Source organism: Juglans microcarpa x Juglans regia, chromosome 8D (genome assembly GCF_004785595.1).
Source record: "Juglans microcarpa x Juglans regia isolate MS1-56 chromosome 8D, Jm3101_v1.0, whole genome shotgun sequence".
Classification (NCBI taxonomy): Eukaryota; Viridiplantae; Streptophyta; class Magnoliopsida; order Fagales; family Juglandaceae; genus Juglans; species Juglans microcarpa x Juglans regia.
Window position 1 is genome coordinate 22581596 of NC_054608.1, and position 22477 is coordinate 22604072.

At 34.8% G+C, this 22477-nt stretch overlaps 3 protein-coding genes and 1 long non-coding RNA gene across 4 annotated transcripts in view; 2 read left to right on the plus strand and 2 right to left on the minus strand.

Moving 5' to 3' along the window:
• The first annotated feature begins 763 nt into the window (after positions 1-763).
• LOC121243631 lies at positions 764-3079 on the plus strand. The gene is made up of 3 exons (XR_005936206.1): positions 764-865; positions 1992-2048; positions 2898-3079. It is a non-coding gene; the product is annotated as an uncharacterized LOC121243631 (long non-coding RNA).
• Positions 3080-5274: 2195 nt separating this feature from the next.
• LOC121242297 (ribonuclease 1-like) lies at positions 5275-6873 on the plus strand. Its single transcript, XM_041140183.1, has 4 exons — positions 5275-5395; positions 5756-5946; positions 6040-6226; positions 6491-6873. The coding sequence occupies exons 1-4, from the start codon at positions 5275-5277 to the stop codon at positions 6871-6873; spliced, it is 882 nt and encodes a 293-aa protein (XP_040996117.1).
• Positions 6874-9522: 2649 nt separating this feature from the next.
• LOC121242298 (F-box protein CPR1-like) lies at positions 9523-12362 on the minus strand. The gene is made up of 3 exons (XM_041140184.1): positions 12206-12362; positions 11618-11887; positions 9523-10376 (listed from the first exon to the last, which is right to left on the minus strand). The coding sequence occupies exons 1-3, from the start codon at positions 12360-12362 to the stop codon at positions 9523-9525; spliced, it is 1281 nt and encodes a 426-aa protein (XP_040996118.1).
• Positions 12363-14369: 2007 nt separating this feature from the next.
• LOC121242299 (uncharacterized mitochondrial protein AtMg00820-like) overlaps positions 14370-22477 on the minus strand; it is a 28043-nt gene continuing 19935 nt past the window's right edge. The window contains exon 2 of the mRNA XM_041140185.1: positions 14370-14594. Within this exon, the coding sequence (XP_040996119.1) occupies positions 14370-14594 (225 nt within the window). The remainder of the gene's footprint in view (positions 14595-22477) is intronic.

Genomic DNA, 22477 nt, shown 5'->3' on the forward strand with positions numbered 1-22477 from the left:
GATTTCTAGGAATGAGAGAATGGTTGAGAGAAGATGAAAAAATAAGTAAATCCATCACCAAATAAGTGGGCGAAAATTGCATCCCAAGTGTTTGTTTAATTGCTTCTTATAAGTTTAAGTCAACTTCCGCATATTTCCTTTAAATCTCTTGATTCTTAGCAATTTTAGAAAAATAGATTCACTTTTACTTTCAGCTTTACTTGTCTTTGAACTTCCCAACAATTTCACTCATAATTCATTCCACACTCCCTTAGTAAATAGCCCCATTTAGGTGTTAATATTGTTAGTGGTTAAGTTTTGAAATTTATTTCTCATTTCATATTTTTTTGTTCATTGCTAGCTCATTTAGTTTACTGTTTTCTTATCATTTTAAAATACAAACGATAATATGTTATTTTGCGAATATGAAGTATTTGCTAAATTCTCATTGTCCTGTGAATTCGATCTTGGGATTTACCCTTGTATTACTTTGACAGCTTCTACGCTTGGAAGTCGAAATTAAAAGCTAATCAGTGCTCCCATTCAACAGTGCCATCAAATATCCTACCATTTCCACGCCATCTATGATCACTAGGTAAAAATCGATGATGACCCATGAACCATAGTTTCCTCCCATAAGTTAACCATTCATATTGGGTATATTTGTTGCAAGTCGGACAAGCCATTGTCCCCTAAGAATACTTCTTCCACGTGAGGATGAGGCCTCCATAAGTCGATAAAGTACAATAGCAACTCCATATTGCAGTAGTCAAGCAACTGGCAGTGTAAGGCCCAGTTTCTTCATCAAAGTGGCCCGGACCGTGCGTGAAAATGGCCCAGCCATTTTAGTGCTTAGTAAGACCACCGAACGGCGTCGTTTTGGGAAGTAAGTGTTTCTCCTCTATTTTCCGTTTCTTCCTCCCTTTCTTCTCGCACAGTTAGTTTCCTTTCGGTTTCTTTTCCTCCCGCATTTCCTTTCTCCCACGTTACTCTTTCCTTTTCCGTTTCTTTTCATTTTTCTTTTCGTTGATTTCTGTTCCTGTTGCCGAAACACTTGCCCTAAACTTCTTCAATTTCGGTTTCTCTCTTGCGCTGCACTTAGTTTCGGTGGTTGCCGTCTGCTACGTTTCTTCTTCCTCTCCTTTTTGCATTTCAGTTTTTCCTCTGCAAGTCAGCGAGCGGTACCTCTCATCCCTCCATTTTCGACTGGTAAGGGTTTCTTTCTCATCCCTTTAAGTTTCGGTTTCTTCTACTGTAACCGTGCAGATTCTGCTTCTTAGTTTTTGGTTTGATTTATCTTCATTTTCTGCAGTTTCTGTTTTGGCAGTGAGGTTTGGGTTGCGTTTTGTGAGTCTGGGTGTTGTGCGTGGTGAGTCTTCGGGTTTGTGTGTTCCGTGTAGTCAGTGAAGCCTTTGCTAGAGATTCTTGTTGCCGTAGGTAAGTTTTCTTGCCTCTGTTTCCCACACACACTCACACACAATTACACCTCCAGTTCTTTCTCATTGAAATTTATGGGTATTATATTCTTTTTAGATCAGTTTTATGGGCGGCTCTTTGGGCATTTCTTGGTATAATGAATTTCTTGTGGTGTAGTGTCCTAGGTTTGGATTAATTGAAGTTACATTGTAGTGGAATTGTTGGATTGGTGGTTGAGAAAATATTTAGAAGTATTAGTTTATACTTTCAGTTACGGAGTTGTGAATGGAAAGAAGTGTGCTTTGTGTAGTGTTGTTTGGTTAAGTTGGTGGTAATTGTTTGAAATTGTGAACGGTTGGAATTAGTGTGAGTTATTGGAATTTGAACCGGCATTGGTCTTGACGCTTGTATTGGACAATACTGAGTTTAGTATAGAATATTTTGGGTCGAAGTGAGGGCTGTCCGAATTGTTTTTTTGGTTGTTTGAGGTTGATTAAACTCGTTGAATTATGGTCTAGAGTGTGGGTCTTGAGTTGTTTAATACCAATTTTGTGTTGTTGGACTTTAATATTTAGTTTATATTATTTTATGAATAGGTGACGAGACGGATAGAGACCGTATTCAAGTCATAGATTATACACTGCAGGAGTCAGGTAAGCGGGGTTCCTATACTGGGTTTTATACAAACTAATAAGACTGAGGTTGATTTTATGAAAACTTGCATAATTTGTGTTGTGTTGGGAACTTGTGAAAGCAAAGATCAACCTCGGTCACTTATCTGCATTATTTATGAAATCTGTATGAAAAAGGAAAAATATATTCTGACATGCATTGTGTAGACATGAGCTAAATTCTGTCATGTGGTTTCTGAAATCTGGAAAACGAGCGATATTGAAAATATGAAAAGTTGTGCATTTATTTAGAAAGATATTCTGGCTTTTGTGTTCAGCGTGTGTAAACTGTCTGATTCTGTTTTGGTACTCTGTATTATTTTGATACAACATTTGAAAACCTTTGGCATGGTGTACTGGTATTTCGTATCTGACTCTGTCTCTGCTTTGCTCTGCTCTGCTTTGTTATGCTCTGCTTTGTTTGGGTTGGTACCAACTTCTCTATCTCTGAGTGCGCCCACTTTGGAAACAAAGTGGTTTTATTGTGGTCTTTCCTGTGTGCACACTCGGGGCTTCGAGAAGAATAAAGGAAAGATTTCACCTCTGTCTCTGCCTGGTTTGGCCACCGGGGTTAGCACAACCCTACCACGGGGGTGAAACATGATCTCTGCTCTGTTTGATGCTCTGTTTTGATCTGATGATGATACTCAGTTTATGTTATGCCAAAGTATTATGGGTTTTACTTGTCTTAAAACCATCACTCTGTCATTTTGAAAATATGTTTTGTTCTGCATACTCTATTTTATAAATGCTCATGTTTGCACGCTAGCTTATGATTTCTGCTTATTGAGTTATTGATAACTCACCCCCTATCATTATAATATTTTTTAGATGATGTGGTGAGTCCAAATGAGGACCTGGATTAGAATGTTGTTTGTGTTTAAGCTAAGGATATGTTGGTAGAAGAAGGACTTCTGGTGTTCTTAGTTTTAATGTCTTTGAATTTTATTTATGTCTTGAGTTTAGTAAGATTTATGAAATATTTAGTTGGTTTGTTATGACTACCGAGAGGTTTTGGACCCCTTTGATTTATTATTATTGCATTAAAGATTGTGTGGAGTTTGTAACGAGATTATTGAGAAGATATGAGATTGATTTCATTTATGAAGTTTTTGGAGATTATTCTTTGGATGTGTTGGGAGACATGTTTATGAGTGACAAGTAGTAATTCTCCAAGCCACCCGGGTTTGGGGCGTTACAGGCAGCAATTGCAGTAGCACAAAAAGTTGATATTAATCGCGTGTATGTTAAGTGCCCTCATTTACTTTTACTAATTAACTTTTAAGGAAAATGGAGAAAATACGAACTTCTATTCCATTTTGATCAAACTTTTTCTTTTCATTTATTTTATTATGTTTTCCTTATAAAACCTGACTTTCTATGCAATTCTACAAAAAGTTTGAAAGAGTATATACTAATTCAATAGTTCATAACTATTTCACAACGTCCGGCCTTATACCTTTCATGTAGAGTAATTTTATAATACTAAAATTTACTTTTAATGGAATGAAACAATTTTATTGGTTGTTTGAGAATTTGTTCATATAAAAGACTTGTAAGTGCATCATTATTCGTATTTAAATTTAATGGTTGAGAATTAATTAAAAGAGATCAAGACATGGTTTTCATTATCTTATTAATTAGTTGGATTGAAATAATTAAGAAGTGAATGATACCTTGTATTATATTTGTGATTGTGCATAATTAAAATACTATAATTATAATAAAATTGCAATTTTGATATAAAATTTAAACGAGTTATTATGTTTTGATTTCATCTTAAAGGGGCCGGGTTTCCTCATTTATTAATCAGATCCTAACAGATCAACCTTGTTTTGATCCGAATTTATTTATATAAAGTCCAAATATACTAATTTCGTATCTGCATTAAGTTTATGAATCGTATCACATGATATTAACACCTCTAATTGATTGCTTCCAACAACCTGAACCAATCAGATGATGCTTTTCATGAACCCAATAAAAAAAATTATTACCTATAAAAAGCTTTATACAATAATGCTGCTGCCTTCCCTTTTTTGCTCTTTCTGGAAATTGAAACTCCATTCTCTTTTTCTTCCTCGTGGCAATATCAGTCTTCTCCTTTTATTTAGTTTTGCTTACTAAGAAAGGTTAGATCAGCTCTGTACTCAATAGCTCTAATTAAAATAAAAAAAAATAAAAAAAAACTATATTAAATAACGTTTGTTTGTTGTAGAACATAAAATATAAATTGTCTGAATTTGAGAGAGAGGAAAAAAAAAACGTTGGATAGTTTCTTAGAATATATCTCTAACGTTGATAAAAGAGATATATATAAAGGTAAGAGCAGATGGATGTAGCACGAGACCTGTCCTGATAAGAATAAAAATATATATTCTTTTTTCATTCATTTTTTTATATTTTTAAACATTTTTTCTTTTAAAAAAAAATACAACATCATTAAAAAATATTTTTTTAATCATTAAATAAATTTTATAAAAATTTATGAAGACCCCAAATTCAATGACTAGCATTTTTGTAAAGGTTGTATTGAAACCTAGGCGCTCTCAATATATCTTTATTGCACCATTATTGCATAAGGCTTTTTATAGGTAATAGTTTGTTTTATTGGGTTCATGAAAAGGAATGTGGTTGGTACATGTCAATATCACATAATATCGGAAGCAATGAAATCAAAATTAGGGGTGTAATTAATATGTGATACAACTCATAAAATTAATATTGACACGAAATTAGTATATTTAAATTTTATATAAATGAATTTGGATCAAAACAAGTTGATTTGTTAAGATCTATATTGGTAAGATATGGAAGAAGTATCATTGAAATGAAAGCATATTGCATGTGGACATTAATGTAAGTGGCAGATATTACTTAATAGGATATGCATAATTGGTCCAACCTGCTATTATATATGGTAATGCACATATATACCTGATTACATAAAAAGCAAGGAGAGGTCGTGGGCTAGTTTTGAACCTGAATTAATGGATATTAATCTCAACTTCGAGTCTTGAGAGAGAGTCGTGGGATGGTTTCCTATAGAATATAAAGTTTCCTAAAATATACATCTCTGATGTTGGTAAGGGAGCTATAAAGTGAATAAAGATAGAAAAAAAAAAAAAAAAAACAATACAATGTACGTACTTGGACCCAAGCTCGATTATCCAACATCCCAAAACCTTATAAATATTCCCAGACCTACATGACTGGCCACATAACCTCATCTGTGAAGTTCTTTGTCATGGAAGTGAAAATCACACTTTTGCTCGCTGCTTCGTTCTTATTACTCACTAGTCTTGATTTTACAGCTACAGTTTTGGGAGGTAATGTTTACATCTAACCCCTATTTTGGCTTTGACTCTGATTAATTTGTGCTTTGAGCTAGTTCATTGTGCTTGTTATTTTATTTTGCAATTTTCTTGTGGTAGTTTTAGTACACCGAAATTGATTTGCTTCTTTTTTTTAATGGGGTCTCTTATAGCATACTTGTGTTCTCTCCTTGATCCCTCCCTCCCCAGTCTCTCTCTCTTCTTCTCCATTTGGCTTTATTCTAGAATTTTATGGTATCCTCATCTGTTTCAACAAAAGTTGATTTTCATTCTGAAAAAACAAAAATACAAAAGTTGGGTTTCTACGTTCTTTATTTTTCATAATTCAAGTCTTAGCTTCTAGCAATGTTGCAGAGGAATTCTCATATTACAAGTTGGCACTCCAATGGCCAAATTCTGTATGCAATGTGGGTGTTCCTTGTTCAAAGAAACCCGAGGAGATTAAAACGGATTATCAAAGATTTTTAATACACGGACTGTGGCCTTTCTGGCCAAATAATTCTGCGCTAGCCCCTTGTCCGGGAAAGGAATTGACAAGTAGCCAGGTACGTAATTAGACTACATTACAGTCATGTTTGCTCAAAAATCGTTGCACTCGGTTTAAATTTGATATGTATATATCTTGGCATGACTTGTAGGTGAAAGGTATAAAAGATTCGCTAAAAAAGTATTGGCCAAACCTTCTTCGCCCAGATGACTTTAGCTTCTGGAAGTACGAGTGGGCGACACATGGTAGATGCCTTGGTCTAGAGCCATCCGTGTACTTCAAGGATGCAATTGATCTTAGAGAACGCTATAACGATTATCTTGGTTTAGATGACCAAGGTTCGTTTTATAATTTTTCATGTGGTTAATTTGAAGGTAGTGAAAAAATTAAGATTTCTCAGATGCCATCTAGTGCAAATTGTTTTTATTTATAGAATAGAGCCATAGAAATGCTTAAATCATTTGTTGTTTCGATTATTTTTTTTATCGGTTGGTTTGACAATTGCAAATGGGTACTGTAAATAATTAAGGATATTCGGGTTAGTGCCACTTGATTTTTCATATCAATTGATTTGCAAGTTCTTTTTCACCTGCACTTCTAAGGATGTAGACCGAACCCCAATCCATACAAGCGGATAACTATCTATGATGCATTGTTTGAAGCACTTGGCAAAAAACATGGACAATTGAAATGCAACATGAGAAACGGTGGTTATCAGCTGCTTGAGGTTTATATTTGCTTTGACCGTCAAAAGGAGGTTCGTGATTGTCCATTTCAGTACATCCAATGCGGTAACAATGATCAAGTATCAGTTCTTTTCCCCACCAGCAATACTGTGCGCCCAATTAATGGGTATGCCTTTTTTTTTTTTTTTCTTTTCTTCTTCTTTGTTGGGTTTTCGTCATTCCCCAGCCATTTTCTTAATGGGAAATGTTATTTTATTTCTAAAATATTATCATGCTTAGTGATACTTGTTGATGGATGATGCTAGAGCCACCGTTGGGACTCTGCTGGGAGCTCCCTCTGGCTCTAACATAGTGTTTTTTCAAGTGTTTTTTTTTAAGTTATTTTTTATATAGATTTTTTTAATACTTTTTTAATATTTTTAAAAAATAAAATAAATTAAGAAATTTATTAAAAAACACTTCCTTAATAGAAAGTAAAAAAAAAAAAATCATTAAAAAATACTTCCTTAATCACTAAGTAAAATAAAAAATATTAATTTTTCATTTTACTTTGTGATTAAGGAAGTATTTTTTAATGATTTTATGAATTTTTTATTTTTTTAAAATATTTAAAATTATTAAAAAAATCTATATAAAAAAAAGAATAAAAAAAAACACATAAAAAAATACATGCTAGAGCCCAGCGGGAGCTCTAGCATTATTCCTTGTTGATTTGACATTTTAAATAATTCTATATTTCAATAACTTAGAAAATTATCTCTAACATTTTATACTATAACTCGGAGCAAGTCTATTTTATAATCTTTATTTCTTTTTTTTTTTTTTATAATCTTTATCATTTGTTTTTATTTTATATTATTTTTCTAAATGAATGAATGTTACAGAACGTCATAAGAAATATCCTGCATATGTTAGTGGATGACATGTAGAAATAGAAGATTGTTTTCTCTTTTATCATGCTGATCCAAAACTTTTGTAACACGCTGAACGCACAGATCCAAGGATAGGGACGACAGGAAGTCTTCTAAGAGTGAAGTATGAAGGGCTGGAGAAGTACAAAGGCAGTTGATCAGTTCAATTAGCTAAATAAGTTGAGTTGCTGGTGGGCCATGGGGCTGAGTTCTTTTATGTACTTTCAGTTATCTTCCTTTATGTAGCGCTTGTGTTATCTACTGTGAGTCCTTAGTGAACTTTTGAGAGTTTGTAGGTGTTTCAAGACATATGATCTGTTTGATAATTCTAATCAAAATATGATCTGTTTGATAATTCGAATAGGAATGAAAGTTGCTGCTGCACATTTCTGCTGCTCGAGGCTTCGGTTGGTTATGATTTTTCTTCTTATTATAACTATTGCTTGAAGTAGAGTATGCCACGAACTAGGGCTTTAGAAGGTTGTTGATGTTGGTTGAGTAGCGTTGCGGTAATAAGAGAAATCAAGAGGAAAATGTTTTGCTTCAGCTTTTTGTGCTACTGCAATTGCTGCCAGTTGCTGTCTTGACGACTGCAATATGGTGCTATTGTCGTATATAGGCTAAAGTAAATGGAGGGAAAAGAAGGAAATAGGTAATTTTGTTTTTGTGGAGGACCACGAGAAGTTGCAGCACTAGCTGCTACTTTTGTTTTTGTGGTTCAGTTTGTTTCAAATCTCAGCTGTTTTGCTACTTAAATACACTTCTATAACATACATGTGACAAGGGATTGGTAGAGAGGAAGAGAACTGAAGATGAAAACCAGAGGATTGGAGCTGGAAAGAGCGGACCCGAGAGCTTGATCTAAGCTGATTTATGAACAACTGCAGATTTTCTTGTTGATTTTTCTGTTTTGCTGTTTGTGTGCTTCAATTACAACTGTTGTGGTGGCTGAGATACCCTTTTGAGTGGTCTAAAACAGGGTAAATCAGTGACTAAGGTGGTGAGAATTGAGAAGAAGGAAGGTTGAATAGTTTCCTTACTGCTACAACAAGATTTTCTGCAGTGGTTTGGGAGGGTGCATGTTGATCTATTGCTGTTTGTATATTTCTGTTTTCTTCAATAACACAGTGGTTTAAGGTTAAGAATGGTTGTTCGTGGTGGCTTGAGCTCAACTAAGTAAAAATTGAAAGCTACCTAAGTTGATCACAAGATTGAAGGATATATAGGAAAGACTTAAGAGCTAACTTACAAAACAAAATCCCCCAAAACAGAATTAAGGAATCATATTCTCAGCCACAAGCTTAGGCGATGCTCCTTGTTTCACCTCTTCATTTCATTCACTACACACTCTACTACCCCACAATATGACACTAGTGTTGAGGATAGTCAAAAGGAACACCACACTAAATCAAAATGGCAGAAACTTGAAGGAAAAGGAAAACTGTTTTAAGAATTGCAGCACTAAGACTTGGACCAGAAAATTAATCACGATTTTTCACAAACCAAGAAGGAATGATATGAAGAAAAGAAAGTGACACTTACATTATATATGAAAATGCTATAAGTGCCAAAACAAGAAATTCAAATCCCTATTTCTAGAGGTTCTCAGTTTGGCTGAAATGGTGAAGAGGGAAAGAGTTAAGCAAGAGAGGGTTGAAGCATAAATTAAGTATAAACCTGAAAAGTATAAAACGCCTACTGCAGCAAGTATATATTAATTCCCTGTGCTTTCACTTTTTGTCCAATGTTAAGCCAATGACCTTAGACTTTAAAGTGAAACCATCTCAATTGAAGCTAAAATCTGTCATACTCCTGGACGTCATGGTCCTCATGTAATTCCAATCCACAAACCATTGTATTTAAGCAAAATAGGACCAACTCTTCAACTAAATCAACTTTTGTTACATAAGCAGTCAATTGACTCCATGACCAAAATCACAACATCGAAACCACTCAGTTTCACAGTAATTAATCTATAGTCCTCTTGGAATACATAAATAATAATAGTCCAAATCTGTGATAACAATATCATAATGATCATGTGTATTGTTGCTCAAGCACATTCCTCCATCCATTAACTAAAACTAGGCTCTCTCTGTAACTCACCAGCTTAAACGTTTCCCAGCCTTCGTCATATATTGGAAGATTCTTAAGTTCTCCTGTTCTTGGATCAAACAATACCAAACATTTATCTGAAACACAATGGCCGCCGTTAAGCACAATCAAACCATAGTCCCGAAATTGTAAAGGACGGCTGGGTACTGCAATCGTAAATAGTTTAGTCCAAGAACATTCCACAATAGACTCGTTCATCACCCATATTTCATACTCCATTGATAATCCAACGTCATTCCTACTACTATTACTATACGTAGGAAAAATCACAGCTACAGAGTCATTGATAATGGCAATGTCAGCAGGAGATCCTACATCATCAGGCAACATTATTTCCCGGAACATCTCATTGCTCATATCAAAGGAAAGCAATAAATTATGCTCCCTGTCGCAACGCCGAGGAAAAATCAACCAATAACAGAATCCATTTAAGTATGAAGGAAAATTAGATCTACAAATAAAATGGGCTAAGTTGAGGGATGCATCAATCACTCTCCAAGAATCAGTAGTAAGGTTGTATACCTCAACTTGGTAATGCCGCGGAGAATAGAAGCACGTGATTTTAACCACCTTGAAGTCATTGGTGTTGAGATCAATACCAAAGCCAAACTTGTAACTCGGGACGCGAAAATCAGGGGGGAAAGGGACAAAATCAGGCGGGCGAGGGACAAACGGAAGCCTCTTAGATTCTCTGGTTGCAGGATTCCAAAGCCCTATCTCCCAAGCCCGGTCTGGATCAGGACCAAAATGAAAACGCTCTGAAGACGCTTTACTATCTGTAATGTCTTAGACATTAAGCAATTCCATACTCGTCGTTGCGTTGTCAATCTTATCTGTGCAAAACCAATGTAATAAATGTTCATATCTGGGCAGGTTTTGTTCTCAATGTGCGTTTTCATGATAGATTTAATGCTGAAAATTTATAAAATATTGATTTGCTGTAATTATTTATTAGAGCTTTCTATATATTAATTTTTCTTTTATTTAACCCATAAATAAATAAGATTGGTTTTGTTCAGTTAATGGACTTGTTCTGACTTTTATCTGTGAACGTAAAATTTTAATAAAATGAAATAACATGAGATAGTTTATTTTGTATTACTAAACCATCTATAAAGTCCAACTTCGAATAACTTGTACAAGGTTGACGATTAAATAATTTTGAATAATTCTATTTGGTTATCTCAAACTTAATGCTCATATGAAGTGGTGGTCCACCATAGTGTCACTTGGTTTATTAAAAAAAAATTAAAACAAAAACATAAAAATAATAGAGAAAGTCTAGAGTTCAGTCTTCTCCCTTTGTATTTTTGGATTTCGTTTTGTTTAAAACAACATCTGAGTGGTAAGTTTCAAATTACCACTAGTTAGAACTTCTCAATAATTTTTCTAAATCAGTTTATATCAGTTGGCTTTTGAAGCCTCTTCCTCATGTGTTTTTCGTCATGAAAGGGAGCATGGCATTAATGTGATTGGGCAGTAGATATTCCAGAGATGGTATGGCAACATGTTGAAGTCGCACTACCATACGATGCAACGTGATTTATTAAAAAAATTAAAATAAAAATACAAAAATAATAGTGAAAACCTAGATCAGTTCAATCTGTCGCTTTTGCATCTTTGAATTCCGTTTTGTTTAGAAGATGTATATATATATATATTAGTAAATTATATGATACCACAAGGTAAAGCTACGTTAAGAAGAGCGGTTTTTATAGAATAACTGTGTATACCTTTATTGAATATATCTAAACATAGTTCAATCAATACAATATTTCTCACTGAGAACAATATTTGTTTTCTGTCGAGGGCCTTCTTCTATCCACACCCTCTTCTCTACACTAGATAAAGCTAGTTTTGCAATATTTGAGCTACTTTGTTAGCCTTTCTATACACAAACCTCATATTCTAATCTGCGTTTGCTTTAAGAATATTTTTGTATCCTCTATCAGAACCCCATATTCGGCTAGCACATCATCACTACTGCACAAGTCCTTCACTACAATCTGTGAATCACCTTCCAACATCACCCTTACAAGTCCTAGCTCTATAGACAAAATTAATGCTCTTCTAACTGCCAAGGCCTCTGCTGTACAGGCCTCCTCTTGATTCTCTACAGGTGAGCACAAACTTGCCAAAACCTCCCCCTGGTCATCCCTCACCACAACACCTATCCCCACCTCTTTAATATGAGAGTCCACCGCAACATCCCAGTTCACCTTAACACTTCCCACCTCTGGCTTTTCGCACCTCACATCTTCTCTTCTTGAAATTCTGGTATGCATTCCTATCTGTTAGTGTTGATTAGCATCTTTAAATTTTTCCATAGTCTGTTTTGCAGCTTTTAGTACTTTTCTTGGCTCATCAAATTTATTTTCAAAGACTAACATGTTCCTTCTCATCCACTTATATTTTTCCATAGTCTGTTTTGCAGCTTTGCGTAATTTTCTTGTCTCGTCAAATTTATTTTCAAAGACTAACATGTTCCTTCTCATCCACTTATATTTTTCCATAGTCTGTTTTGCAGCTTTGCGTAATTTTCTTGTCTCGTCAAATTTATTTTCAAAGACTAAATAACTTCCCCTTTCGCATATTGGACACATACTGGAATCAGAGACTTGCTTCTTGAAGAGATTGGCCCCAGTAGGTAGAAGATCATGCCCAGCTTTCCACATAAATAACTTCACCATCCCGTATACATTAAGCTCCCGAATCTGTCTCCACATATATTCTGGTTTATCTTTCCATGAAGACTCACCCATTACCGTCCTTACTCTTTCTTTCCCCAAGTAATAGGTAGATTTAACAGAAAACCTACCATTTTTTGCTAGACCCCACCCCATTTATCCTCCACACCGCACCTGCTAAAAGAATAAAAAATCATATCTCTATTCCATGAACCCGAATCAGCATCAATCAGTTGATTAACATTAGCATCATAAGGCAAGTTCTTTAGAAGAGATTGTACCTTATAAGAGCTAGGACTTGGTAGCCACCTATCTTGCCACACTTTGATAGCCCTGCCATCCTCTACCCTCCATAATATCCCATCCTTTACTATATCTATAGAAGACCATAAGCTCATCCACATAAATGAGGGACCATGCCCCAGTTATGCTTCTACTAGTCTTTTCCCTTTAAAGTACTTCTCCTTCATTATCTTAGCCACCAATAGGGAGAGATAAATTAACATTCTCCAGCATTGCTTAATTATTATCGCCTTATTAAAAACTTCAATGTCCCTAAATCACAATCCTTTATCCATCTTTGAATCCCCCATCTTCTTCCAACTCCTCCATTGAATTTTTTTTCCTTCCTGTTTTGCCCCCACCAAAATTTGGCCATAAGTGAAGAAACTGCTTGACAAATTCTCCTTGACAACATAAATACACTCAAAGAGTATGTTGGAATAGCTTGTACCACAGCTTTCAGCAACACTTCTTTTTCTGTTTGTGAGAAGAATAAATTCTTCCAGTTATTCAACTTTTCCCATACCCTCTCCTTAACTGATTTGAAAGTATTATATCTTGATCTACCCACCATAGCTGGTAAACTAAGGTATTTTTCGTAGCTCCCACACACAGGCACCCTTGCCACTCTTTGGATTTGTTGTCTCATTGTTTTAGCAGTGTTTGAACTGAAGAAAATGGTGGTTTTCTATAAATTAAGGATCTATCCCAAGGCTTTACCATATATCTCCAACAGATCATGGATTCAGTGCCACTCAACCATTTGTGCCCTCCCAAAAATCACACAATCATTTGCTATATGATTGACCCTTGTTCCACCCCTTATAACTACTACCTCCATTCACCTTGCTTCTCTAAGCCATATTAATCAAGGAACTAAGACCTTCTGCACACAAAATGAATAGATAATGGGAGATAGGGTCCCCTTGTCTATTCCCTTAGGTTGGTTTAATTATCATGCTAGGCTGCCCATTCAACAAGACTGAGTATGTTACTGAGGTTAAGCATGCATAATTAGCCTAATCCATCAATCACCAAAACCCAACCTCCTCATCATACACTCCGCATATTTTCACTCAATCCTATCACATGCTTTAGCCATATCTAGCTTTAAAGTCATATTTTCCACCCTTTCTTTTTGCCTTGTTTCATTGTATGGAGGGCCTCATATACTATCATCACATTATCCATTATAAGCCTCCTAGGAATGAAGGCACTTTGGTTGCTGGAAATCTGATCAGGGAGTAGTTTCTTTAGTCTATTTGCCAACACCTTTAAAGCTAACTTGTACACAACGTTGCATAGACTAATGGGCCTGAATTCACTAGCTTTAGAAGGGTTCTTCACCTTAGGAATAAGTGTTATGTAAGTATGATTGATGCTGCTACCAAAGTCCCCATGGCCATTCAGGATACTTAGTAGAGCCTCACTAACTTCCTCTGCCACTATATTCTAGTATGCTTGGTAGAAATAAGCACCATACCCATCAGGGCCAAGGGACCTCAAGGGTGCCATCTGTTTCAAAGTTGCCTCAACTTCCACTCTTGTAAACTCCTTTTGAACCTCTTCATTCATATCACTTGTCACCCTTGGTTCTATGTCTTTCAAACACAGTTCTATAGCTTCCATTGTAGGGCTCGAGGACCCAAACAAATTCTCAAAGTGGCTATGAAAAACCTGCTCAATCTCTCGTTGCTCAGTCAACACCCTTCGTTCCTCATTCATAATTTCCTTTACCTAGTTTTTATTTCTTCTCTGGCTAGCACATGAGTGAAAGAACTTTGTATTTTTGTCCCCCATCTAGTACCAGCTCCTCTTGGCTCTTTGTTTCCATTTCATGTCTTCTTGCTCTAGAAACAAACCCAACTCTATTTGCAGTCTCTTAACTGTGTCAGCATTGGGAGGTCCTTCATTCTCTTGTTCCTCTTCTAGCATTTCTGTTTTCTCCTTTACTAGTTGCTCTTCACTCTGTCCTTTCTTATGATTCCAGTGCAGAAGTTCTCTTTTGCATCTCCTCAGCTTTTCCTACACCAATCCAAGCATATTCTGACCAACTGCTCTTCTGTTCCTCACTTCTTCTATCACAAATCCACCTTTTTTATCCATAACCCACTTAGCTTCAAACCTGAACACTCATCTTCCTTTTCTTTTCACCATACTCTCCCTATCCATACTCAACAACAGAGCTTTATGATCTGACTGTCTAGCAGTTAAGAACTCTACCCCATGACTTTGGAATAATTCTGTCCAACTACAATTGGCTACTGCTCTATCTAGTCTTTCCTTCGTGAAAGTATGGTCTTCATGTCTGTTACTCCAAGTAAATTTACACCCCTTCCACCCCAAGTCAAACACACTATTGGCTTCCAAGGCTTGTCTGACCTCTCTCATCTGACCCTTAGGTCTAGGTCTGCCTCCAACTTCACTCATTGGCAAGTCACCTCATTAAAATCACCAATTATACACCAAACCATCTACTCTGGTGGTTTTATCATTGACATCAACTTCTAGGCCTCCTTCCTTCTACTAGCCTCAGGTGGCCATAAAACCCCGTTAACAACCACCTCTCCTCCCTACCAATAAATTGATTGTAACCGTACTTCTCAATAATTTTTCTAAATCAGTTTATATTAGTCGGGGATTGAAGCCTCATCCTCATGTGATTCATTATGAAAGAGAGCAGGGCATTAATGTGACCGAGTGGTAGATATTCCATGGATAGGCGTAATTGGTCCAACCCAAGTAGTCAATAGATGTTCAACACATGCATATATTATATGATTCTTGGATTTGATTTTCTATAAATTTTTCCCTTTGTTTTTTTTATTGTAATTTTTCTTATCGAGAGAGACACACGTCCTGTGACTAAAAGTTTTTTTGGCACCTACAATTTGGACTCAAAGAGCAAATTTTGATTGTTTTGAGAAAACTTTTCTTTTTCGTAGATACTATTGTCACTGCAAATACTTTGGCTGACAATATTCTATTGCGGCACTTTTTAACTTTTTATAGCTACAATAGAATTAAAGAAATTTCGTAAATTGACACTATTTGCAAGGGTCAAGGTTTCAGTCTTGTATCTCTATCGATCTCTTTCTCACAAGATTCACGTTGGGACCACTACTGTCCCTTCCCACACTTTGCCCGCTACCGCACCATTGCTACCTCGCCTAGCCGTCAGTCTCTCTCTCTCTCTCTTTCTTTGTTTTTTTCTGTCTCTCTCTATAACAATCACAGAACAAAACCTAACCAATTGGTCCCCTGTCTCTTTCCTCTCTTTCTCTCTCTGTCCCTTTCTCTCACTCTTCCTCTCTCAATTTCTCACTTCGTCCATTCCTCTCTCCAAGGCTAAGCTCGTGTTCTTTGGAAATTTTAGACCATTTCGCCCTTACTGAATCAAACTCTCAATATGTACTCGATTCCAACTCTCAATTTCCTTGTCTCGCTTATGATACTCTCTTTGTTTATAGATGTCAACTTTTCCTCTTGATGATACTTGTTATTTTAAGTTTTGTTATTGTAAAAAATATGTGTATTGGCATATTCATGTGACAACTTGTGTAATAAAATTGTGTTGTAACAATGTTAGAGTGGGTTAAAGTGAAAAAGCATTCAAGTGAGCTCAACATGGCTCGAGCGAAACTCATATAGAGAGTTTGTTCGATAGGTGATCAACATGCCACTTGAGTGGAACTCATATAGAGAGTTCGCTCGACTGGTGCTCGATATGGCGCTCAAATGGAACTTATATAGAGAGTTCGCTCGACACGCCCTCAACATGGCGCTCTAGCGGACGTCCAAACATAATGTTTGCTCAACACCAGATCGACGTGGAACTTGAACAAAACCAAGATAGAGAGTTCGCTCAACATCCACTTGACTCATGGCACGAGCAACTCCTAGAGTATAACGTGAGTTCGACACTCGCTCAAGCGAATGTTCAGAAATGACTTTGACTAGGGTTTGAGCGTAGTCTGCCTTTGTGGCTATAAAAGGAAACTTAAGCTCAGTTTCGTGATGTGGAGATATAGAGCTAAACTAGAGCCCTTTGTAAGAGCACTTGGGAGAAACACCATTCCACATCCAAAGCTCATTCTCTCTTGAAAATATATTTCCATCGTGCTGCACTTAAGATCAATCATAGTAGAGTCCACTTGTGTGGACAAGTTCATTGGCTTGAAGGGATTCCAAAGCTATCGTTGATGCAGAGATCGAGAGGTTCTTGTAGTGAAGCTATAGAAAGGCCATAGTTTTGGAGCTGCATGCGTGCATAGATCGAATGGGTAGTGGTGTTGCGAGCCAGATTTAGATACAACAATGGTCTTGTGAGTGTTTCTAAATTGATTGTAACAAACTAAGTTTCTATAGTGGATTTTAGGTGGTGACTTATACCTAGGGTGATTTTAGATTTTGAAGACGTTCTTCAAATGAGTTTTTACATCCTGACCAAATTTATGTTTTGATTATTTTTTAGTGATTTGTTTCATTGATTCATTGTTTGATTGACAATACTTTTGAATAGACTATTGAAATTGAATTACACTTATTCACCCCATCATGGTGTTGTGTTCGGGTAGAACCACTGATTTTTCAATTGGTATCAGTGGGTTCACTCTGCTAGGATTAGTTCCTTAGTGTGATCCTGCATTAGTGTTTAGAATGGATAGGTCTCAATCATTCTCATCACCACCATATTTTGATGGTAGCAACTATGCTTATTGGAAAGTTTGAATGAGGGATTTTCTGAAATCTATAGATGAACGAGTATGGTTAAATATGGCAAGAGAGTGGAGATAACCTGTTACAATCATTGATGGAGCTAAAATTCCCAAAAGGGTTGAAGATTGGACTAGAGATGAAATTATTGATTGTAATTGGAATAGCGAAGGCCTGAATGTGATGTTCATGGCTGTGCCACATGAGGAGTTCAAATGAATCTCCATGTGTGAAATTGGAAAAGAGGTGTGGGATATTCTAGAAAATGAAGGCACTAGAGCTGTCAAGAATTCTAAACTTTAAATGTTGACCACCAACTTTGAAGAACTTAGAATGAAAGATGATGAAACCTTTGATTAGTTCTATGCCATGTTGAATGATATTGTCAATTAAAGCTTCAATCTAGGTGATGAAATTCCTGAAAACATAATTGTGAGAAAAGGTGCTCAGATCTCTACCTAAGAGATTTTGTCCCAAAGTCACTACGATTAAAGAGAGAAAAGACTTGGACAACATGAGAATTGACGAGTTGGTGGGTTCTCTACAACCTACGAATATACTCTTCTACAGTCTAAGAGAAACAAGTCCATTGCTCTCAACACAATTAGAGAAGAGTTTGATGAAGCATCTAATGACTTTGACATGAGTGACATGGAAATAGCCTTTTGTGCAAAAAAATTTAGGAAAATGTTTGTGTCAAGAAATAATAGAAATTAGGGACAAGAGAAGAAAAGTTTTTAAATGTGTTTAGATGTTGAACTGAGTTGAATTGAGTTGAGTTTAGATAATAAAATATTGTTAGAATATTATTATTATTTTAGAATTTGAAAAAGTTGAATTGTTTATTATATTTTATATTGAAATTTGAAAAAGTTGTAATGATGAGTTGAGATAAGTTTAAGTTCTAAACGAAGCCAAAACGGAGGTTCGAGTTTACGAAACAAGGAATGAGCTCTAAGAAATACATTAGACCTACCAAAGAGAAGTTACAATCAAATTTCAGTCACCACGTCCTCTAGGAGATGGCGGCTTAACATTCTTAATTTCACTACCAGTTGAGAGTATAAAAAAGTATTACTTATAGTAAATTTGAATTTTTTGTAAATACGCTTTGTTGTAATGTCTTATCAATCTTATCGTTGATTAGACATTAAGCAATTCCATACTTGTCGTTGCGTTCTCGATCTTATCTGTGGAAAACCAATGCAATAAATGTTCATATCTAGGCAGGTTTTGTCCTTAATGTGGGTATTCATGATAGATTTAATGCTGAAAATTTATAAAATATTAATTTGCTGTAATTATTTATTAGAGCTTTCTATATATTATTTTTTCTCTTATTTAACTTATAAGACGTGATTGGTTCAGTCAATTAATGGAAGTGTTCTCACTTCATTTTCTCGTATAGATAATATAAAATTTGAAATTTAAATAAAAAATTATTAAAATAAAAAATTTTAATATTATTTTTATTTTAAAATTTAAAATAATTGTAATGATTAAATGAAATGAAATGATATGAGATAATTTGCGTTGTATAATCAAATAATCTATAAAGTCCGACTTCAAATAACTTGTACAAGATTCACAATTAAATAATTTTAAATAATTCTTTTGGGTCATCTAAAACTTAAGGCTCGTATGACCCTTTTGAAGTGGTGGCACCATCTTTTAGTGTCACCTGGTTTATTAAAACAAAATTAAAACAAAAATACAAAAATAATGGAGAAAGTCTAGAGTTCATGAGTCTTTTGCCTTTGTATTTTTGGATTCGTTTTGTTTAAAAGATATATATATATATATATATATATATATATATATATATGTTATATACACACACCTGGTTTACATATTTGTTTTTATTTTCTAAACAAAGAAATTACTTTAAAAAGTAGAAATAATGAATGATGGAAAAAAAATTTAACTCATTATATCCTATACTATACAGTAACATGTGATTTCTCATTTTTACTATTCAATTTAAACATATATATATTGATGTTTAAATATGTGTATTTACACAAAAAAGTAATAATAAATTACATATTGATGTGTGTTGTGGAAATGATGAATATCATTTTTTTTAAAAAAATCATTTTAAATCTCATATCTTTATTTTAAATCTAGCCAATGATTTTTAAATTGAGTCAAGTATTCTAAAATCTTCTAAATATTTTACCAAAATCATTTTAAATGAGGTATTTGTAGTGTTATTGAACAAAGACTAATTTTCAAGTAAACTTTTTTATATTTTGAAGTTTCAAAAATAATATAGTTTTAAAAAATTAATTTATTTAAATGATTTTATTATTTTAAGAATATTATTTAATATTCATTAATTTATTTTATGTTAAGAACTCTTATTATTCAGATGACTCTATTCTCCTAAGAAATATTTATTACAACTCATCATTTTATTTATAATAAAAAATTTTAATTTTAGATCAAGAATAAAAAATTTGATTTTAAAATTTAATATATTTTTTTTCCTTATCTATTTCTTTCTCTCTTATTTTTCTATGTATTATCTTCACCTCTTTTCCTTTCCCCACAACCTACCTGTGCCAAGTTCTTTGTTTTTCACATGTGAAGAATAAAAGTCCAAAATACCCCCATCTTTTCCTTTACCCCCAACCCACCTACTTCTCTCTCTTTCTCTCTCTCTGTTCTCATCTTCCGCCGACATGGTCACTCAGTTTCTATCCAACCTTTTTGCTTCCATACAAAAACAACCTCCAAAAAGATGCGATAAGGGTGGTCGTTCTCTTTTTATTATCTTGTGCAGATACTTTGCCTCCATGTGTACTGTTCACACATTCCTAAAGACCTTTGTTTTTCTCTTTGTTTTGTGGCTTCGTTTGGTTGGTAATGGCGTTGGGAGTCCGAAGAGGAGTGAACGGCATTGGGTTCTCCTTTTCTCACGCTGATGGAGACTAACTCAGTATGCGTAGTCATCCTCACCATCGTCACGCACAGACTCTTCTGGGTTTTTTTTAATTTCTACTATTTCGTAAAAACCTTCGAAAAGGTATCATAATTAGATGAGACGAAATGACATGAGATAGTTTGTGTTGTGTAACCAAACGATCTGTAAAGTTCAACTTCAAATTACTTGTATAATATCGATGATTAAATAATTTTGAACAATGTTATTTGGTCATCTAAAATTTAATGTTCATATGTCACTGTTAAAGTGACACTACCATATGATGCTACGTGATTTATTAAAAAAATAAAAATAAAAATACAAAAATAATAGAGAAAACCTAGATCAGTTCAATCTTTCCCTTTTGTATTTTTGGTGTGGTGTCGCAGGCAATCAAAAATAAAACCTATACTCCTAAAAATACATGTAGTAGTGCAAGTAAGGATCGTTCACACGGAGAGTATTTAGCCTAGTTTTATGCTACGTGAATAAGGATTGGGGGGTTTGACTATAACAAAAACAATTTTAAGAAGAACAACTAAGAAACAATTCAAATTAAAGTATCGAAATCAATCAAAAGAACAAACATTGGTCTAAGTCAACATACACCATCGGAATTTTACAACGGATCATCAATGCAAATATATATTAATTCATACTTTGAATATTCACCGTTGGAATTATTTTCCTATCTCCCCTTAGTCGTAATTAATTAGAAAATAAGCGATTTAATTAACCTTAACCACTATACAACCCAAGACAAGCGCTAAAAGTTTAATCCAGTAGCAACCATAAGAATTAGAGAGATCGATGAAGCTAAACAATACAAGCACAAACGGTTGCATTTAATTTCTTCGAGCATTCTTCCTAAGATCTAATAATTTCTGACACAACAAATCATTAAATCTTAGTTGCTTCACAAATTAGAGGGATCAAACAATTACAGATTTGAAGTATAATCTAGCAATAGATTGCAACGAATAATAACTAGTACGCCTCCTAGTAATTAAACGAGACAATCATGGAAATAGGCATAGAAAAACATTCGATACTCAAAGCATAAATTGAACACTAAAAACAAATTAGATCTCACAGTTTTATTGATTCCGAGGTTTTCGTTTCCTTCGATCAATTATGAACGTTTAGCCACACCAAACCATTATGAAAACTGGAAGGAGTTAGAGAAGAGGGGAGAGAGATGCCCTAGTATGATGATTTTCTTTTTCTCTTTTACACGTCCATGCCCCTTATTAGAATCCTCCCAAATCTCCTAAAATATTCTAAACATTATCCTCAAATAACTATATCCAAATCTGACTTAATTAAGGGAAATATTAAAAATAAAATAGAGTCCTAATATAACTAGGAAAGTGGTGTTTTCCAGCTGTAACTTTCGTGCACCAGATCTCCAAAACATCTGCAATTAAATCGCATATTTGAATTGCACGATAAGGTCGAACGTTCTGAAACGTCAGCAATGCAGGTGCATCAACTTCAAGCCCCATTTTGACCTTTATGCAGCCAGTATCTTTCAAAACTCAAAACACGAAAGTTGTAGATCCTTGTCTTGGTGTTCCATATCATCTTGAATCATCTCAATCAAAGCTCAGATAAGAGAGTTATACCCAGATTACAAAGTAGGCACCAAATACATATAAAAGACTAAACATTAAGGGAGAAAAATATGGCACTTTGCATTCTCATCAAATTCCCCCACACTTAACTTTTGCTCGTCCTAAGGCAAAAATCAAATTCACTTTCCCAAAAACACCAAGATTGCTACGTCATCAATAAAGAACAACCAAGCTCTTCAAAACTCATAACATATCATGAATATTCTTAATCAACTTACAATTACTTAGTAAGCATTTTCACTCAAAGATGGAGTAAACTAAATACATAGACCCTCAGGAAAATAAATATATTCACCGTCAAATGTTACACCATGTTAAGAAATGTTGTCTGTTCTATGGTATGCCATGTTACAAAATGTTGCATGTTACATGTATGCCATGTTATGAAATGTACTCTGTTACATTTATGTCTTGAAGTATGTCATGTCTGTCATCTTACGTTCATGTCACGTTATGCTACGTCAGGACTTTTGTCATTTATGTCACGTTCATGTTACGTCACGTTACGAAATGTCATGTATGCCAGTTAAGTTATTCATGTCAATCACGACCCTAAGCGCTAGGATGTGGTAATATCCTAGTGGAACTCCTTTGTTTACGCTGGAGTGTCTAAATAGGTGTGAAATTTCCTA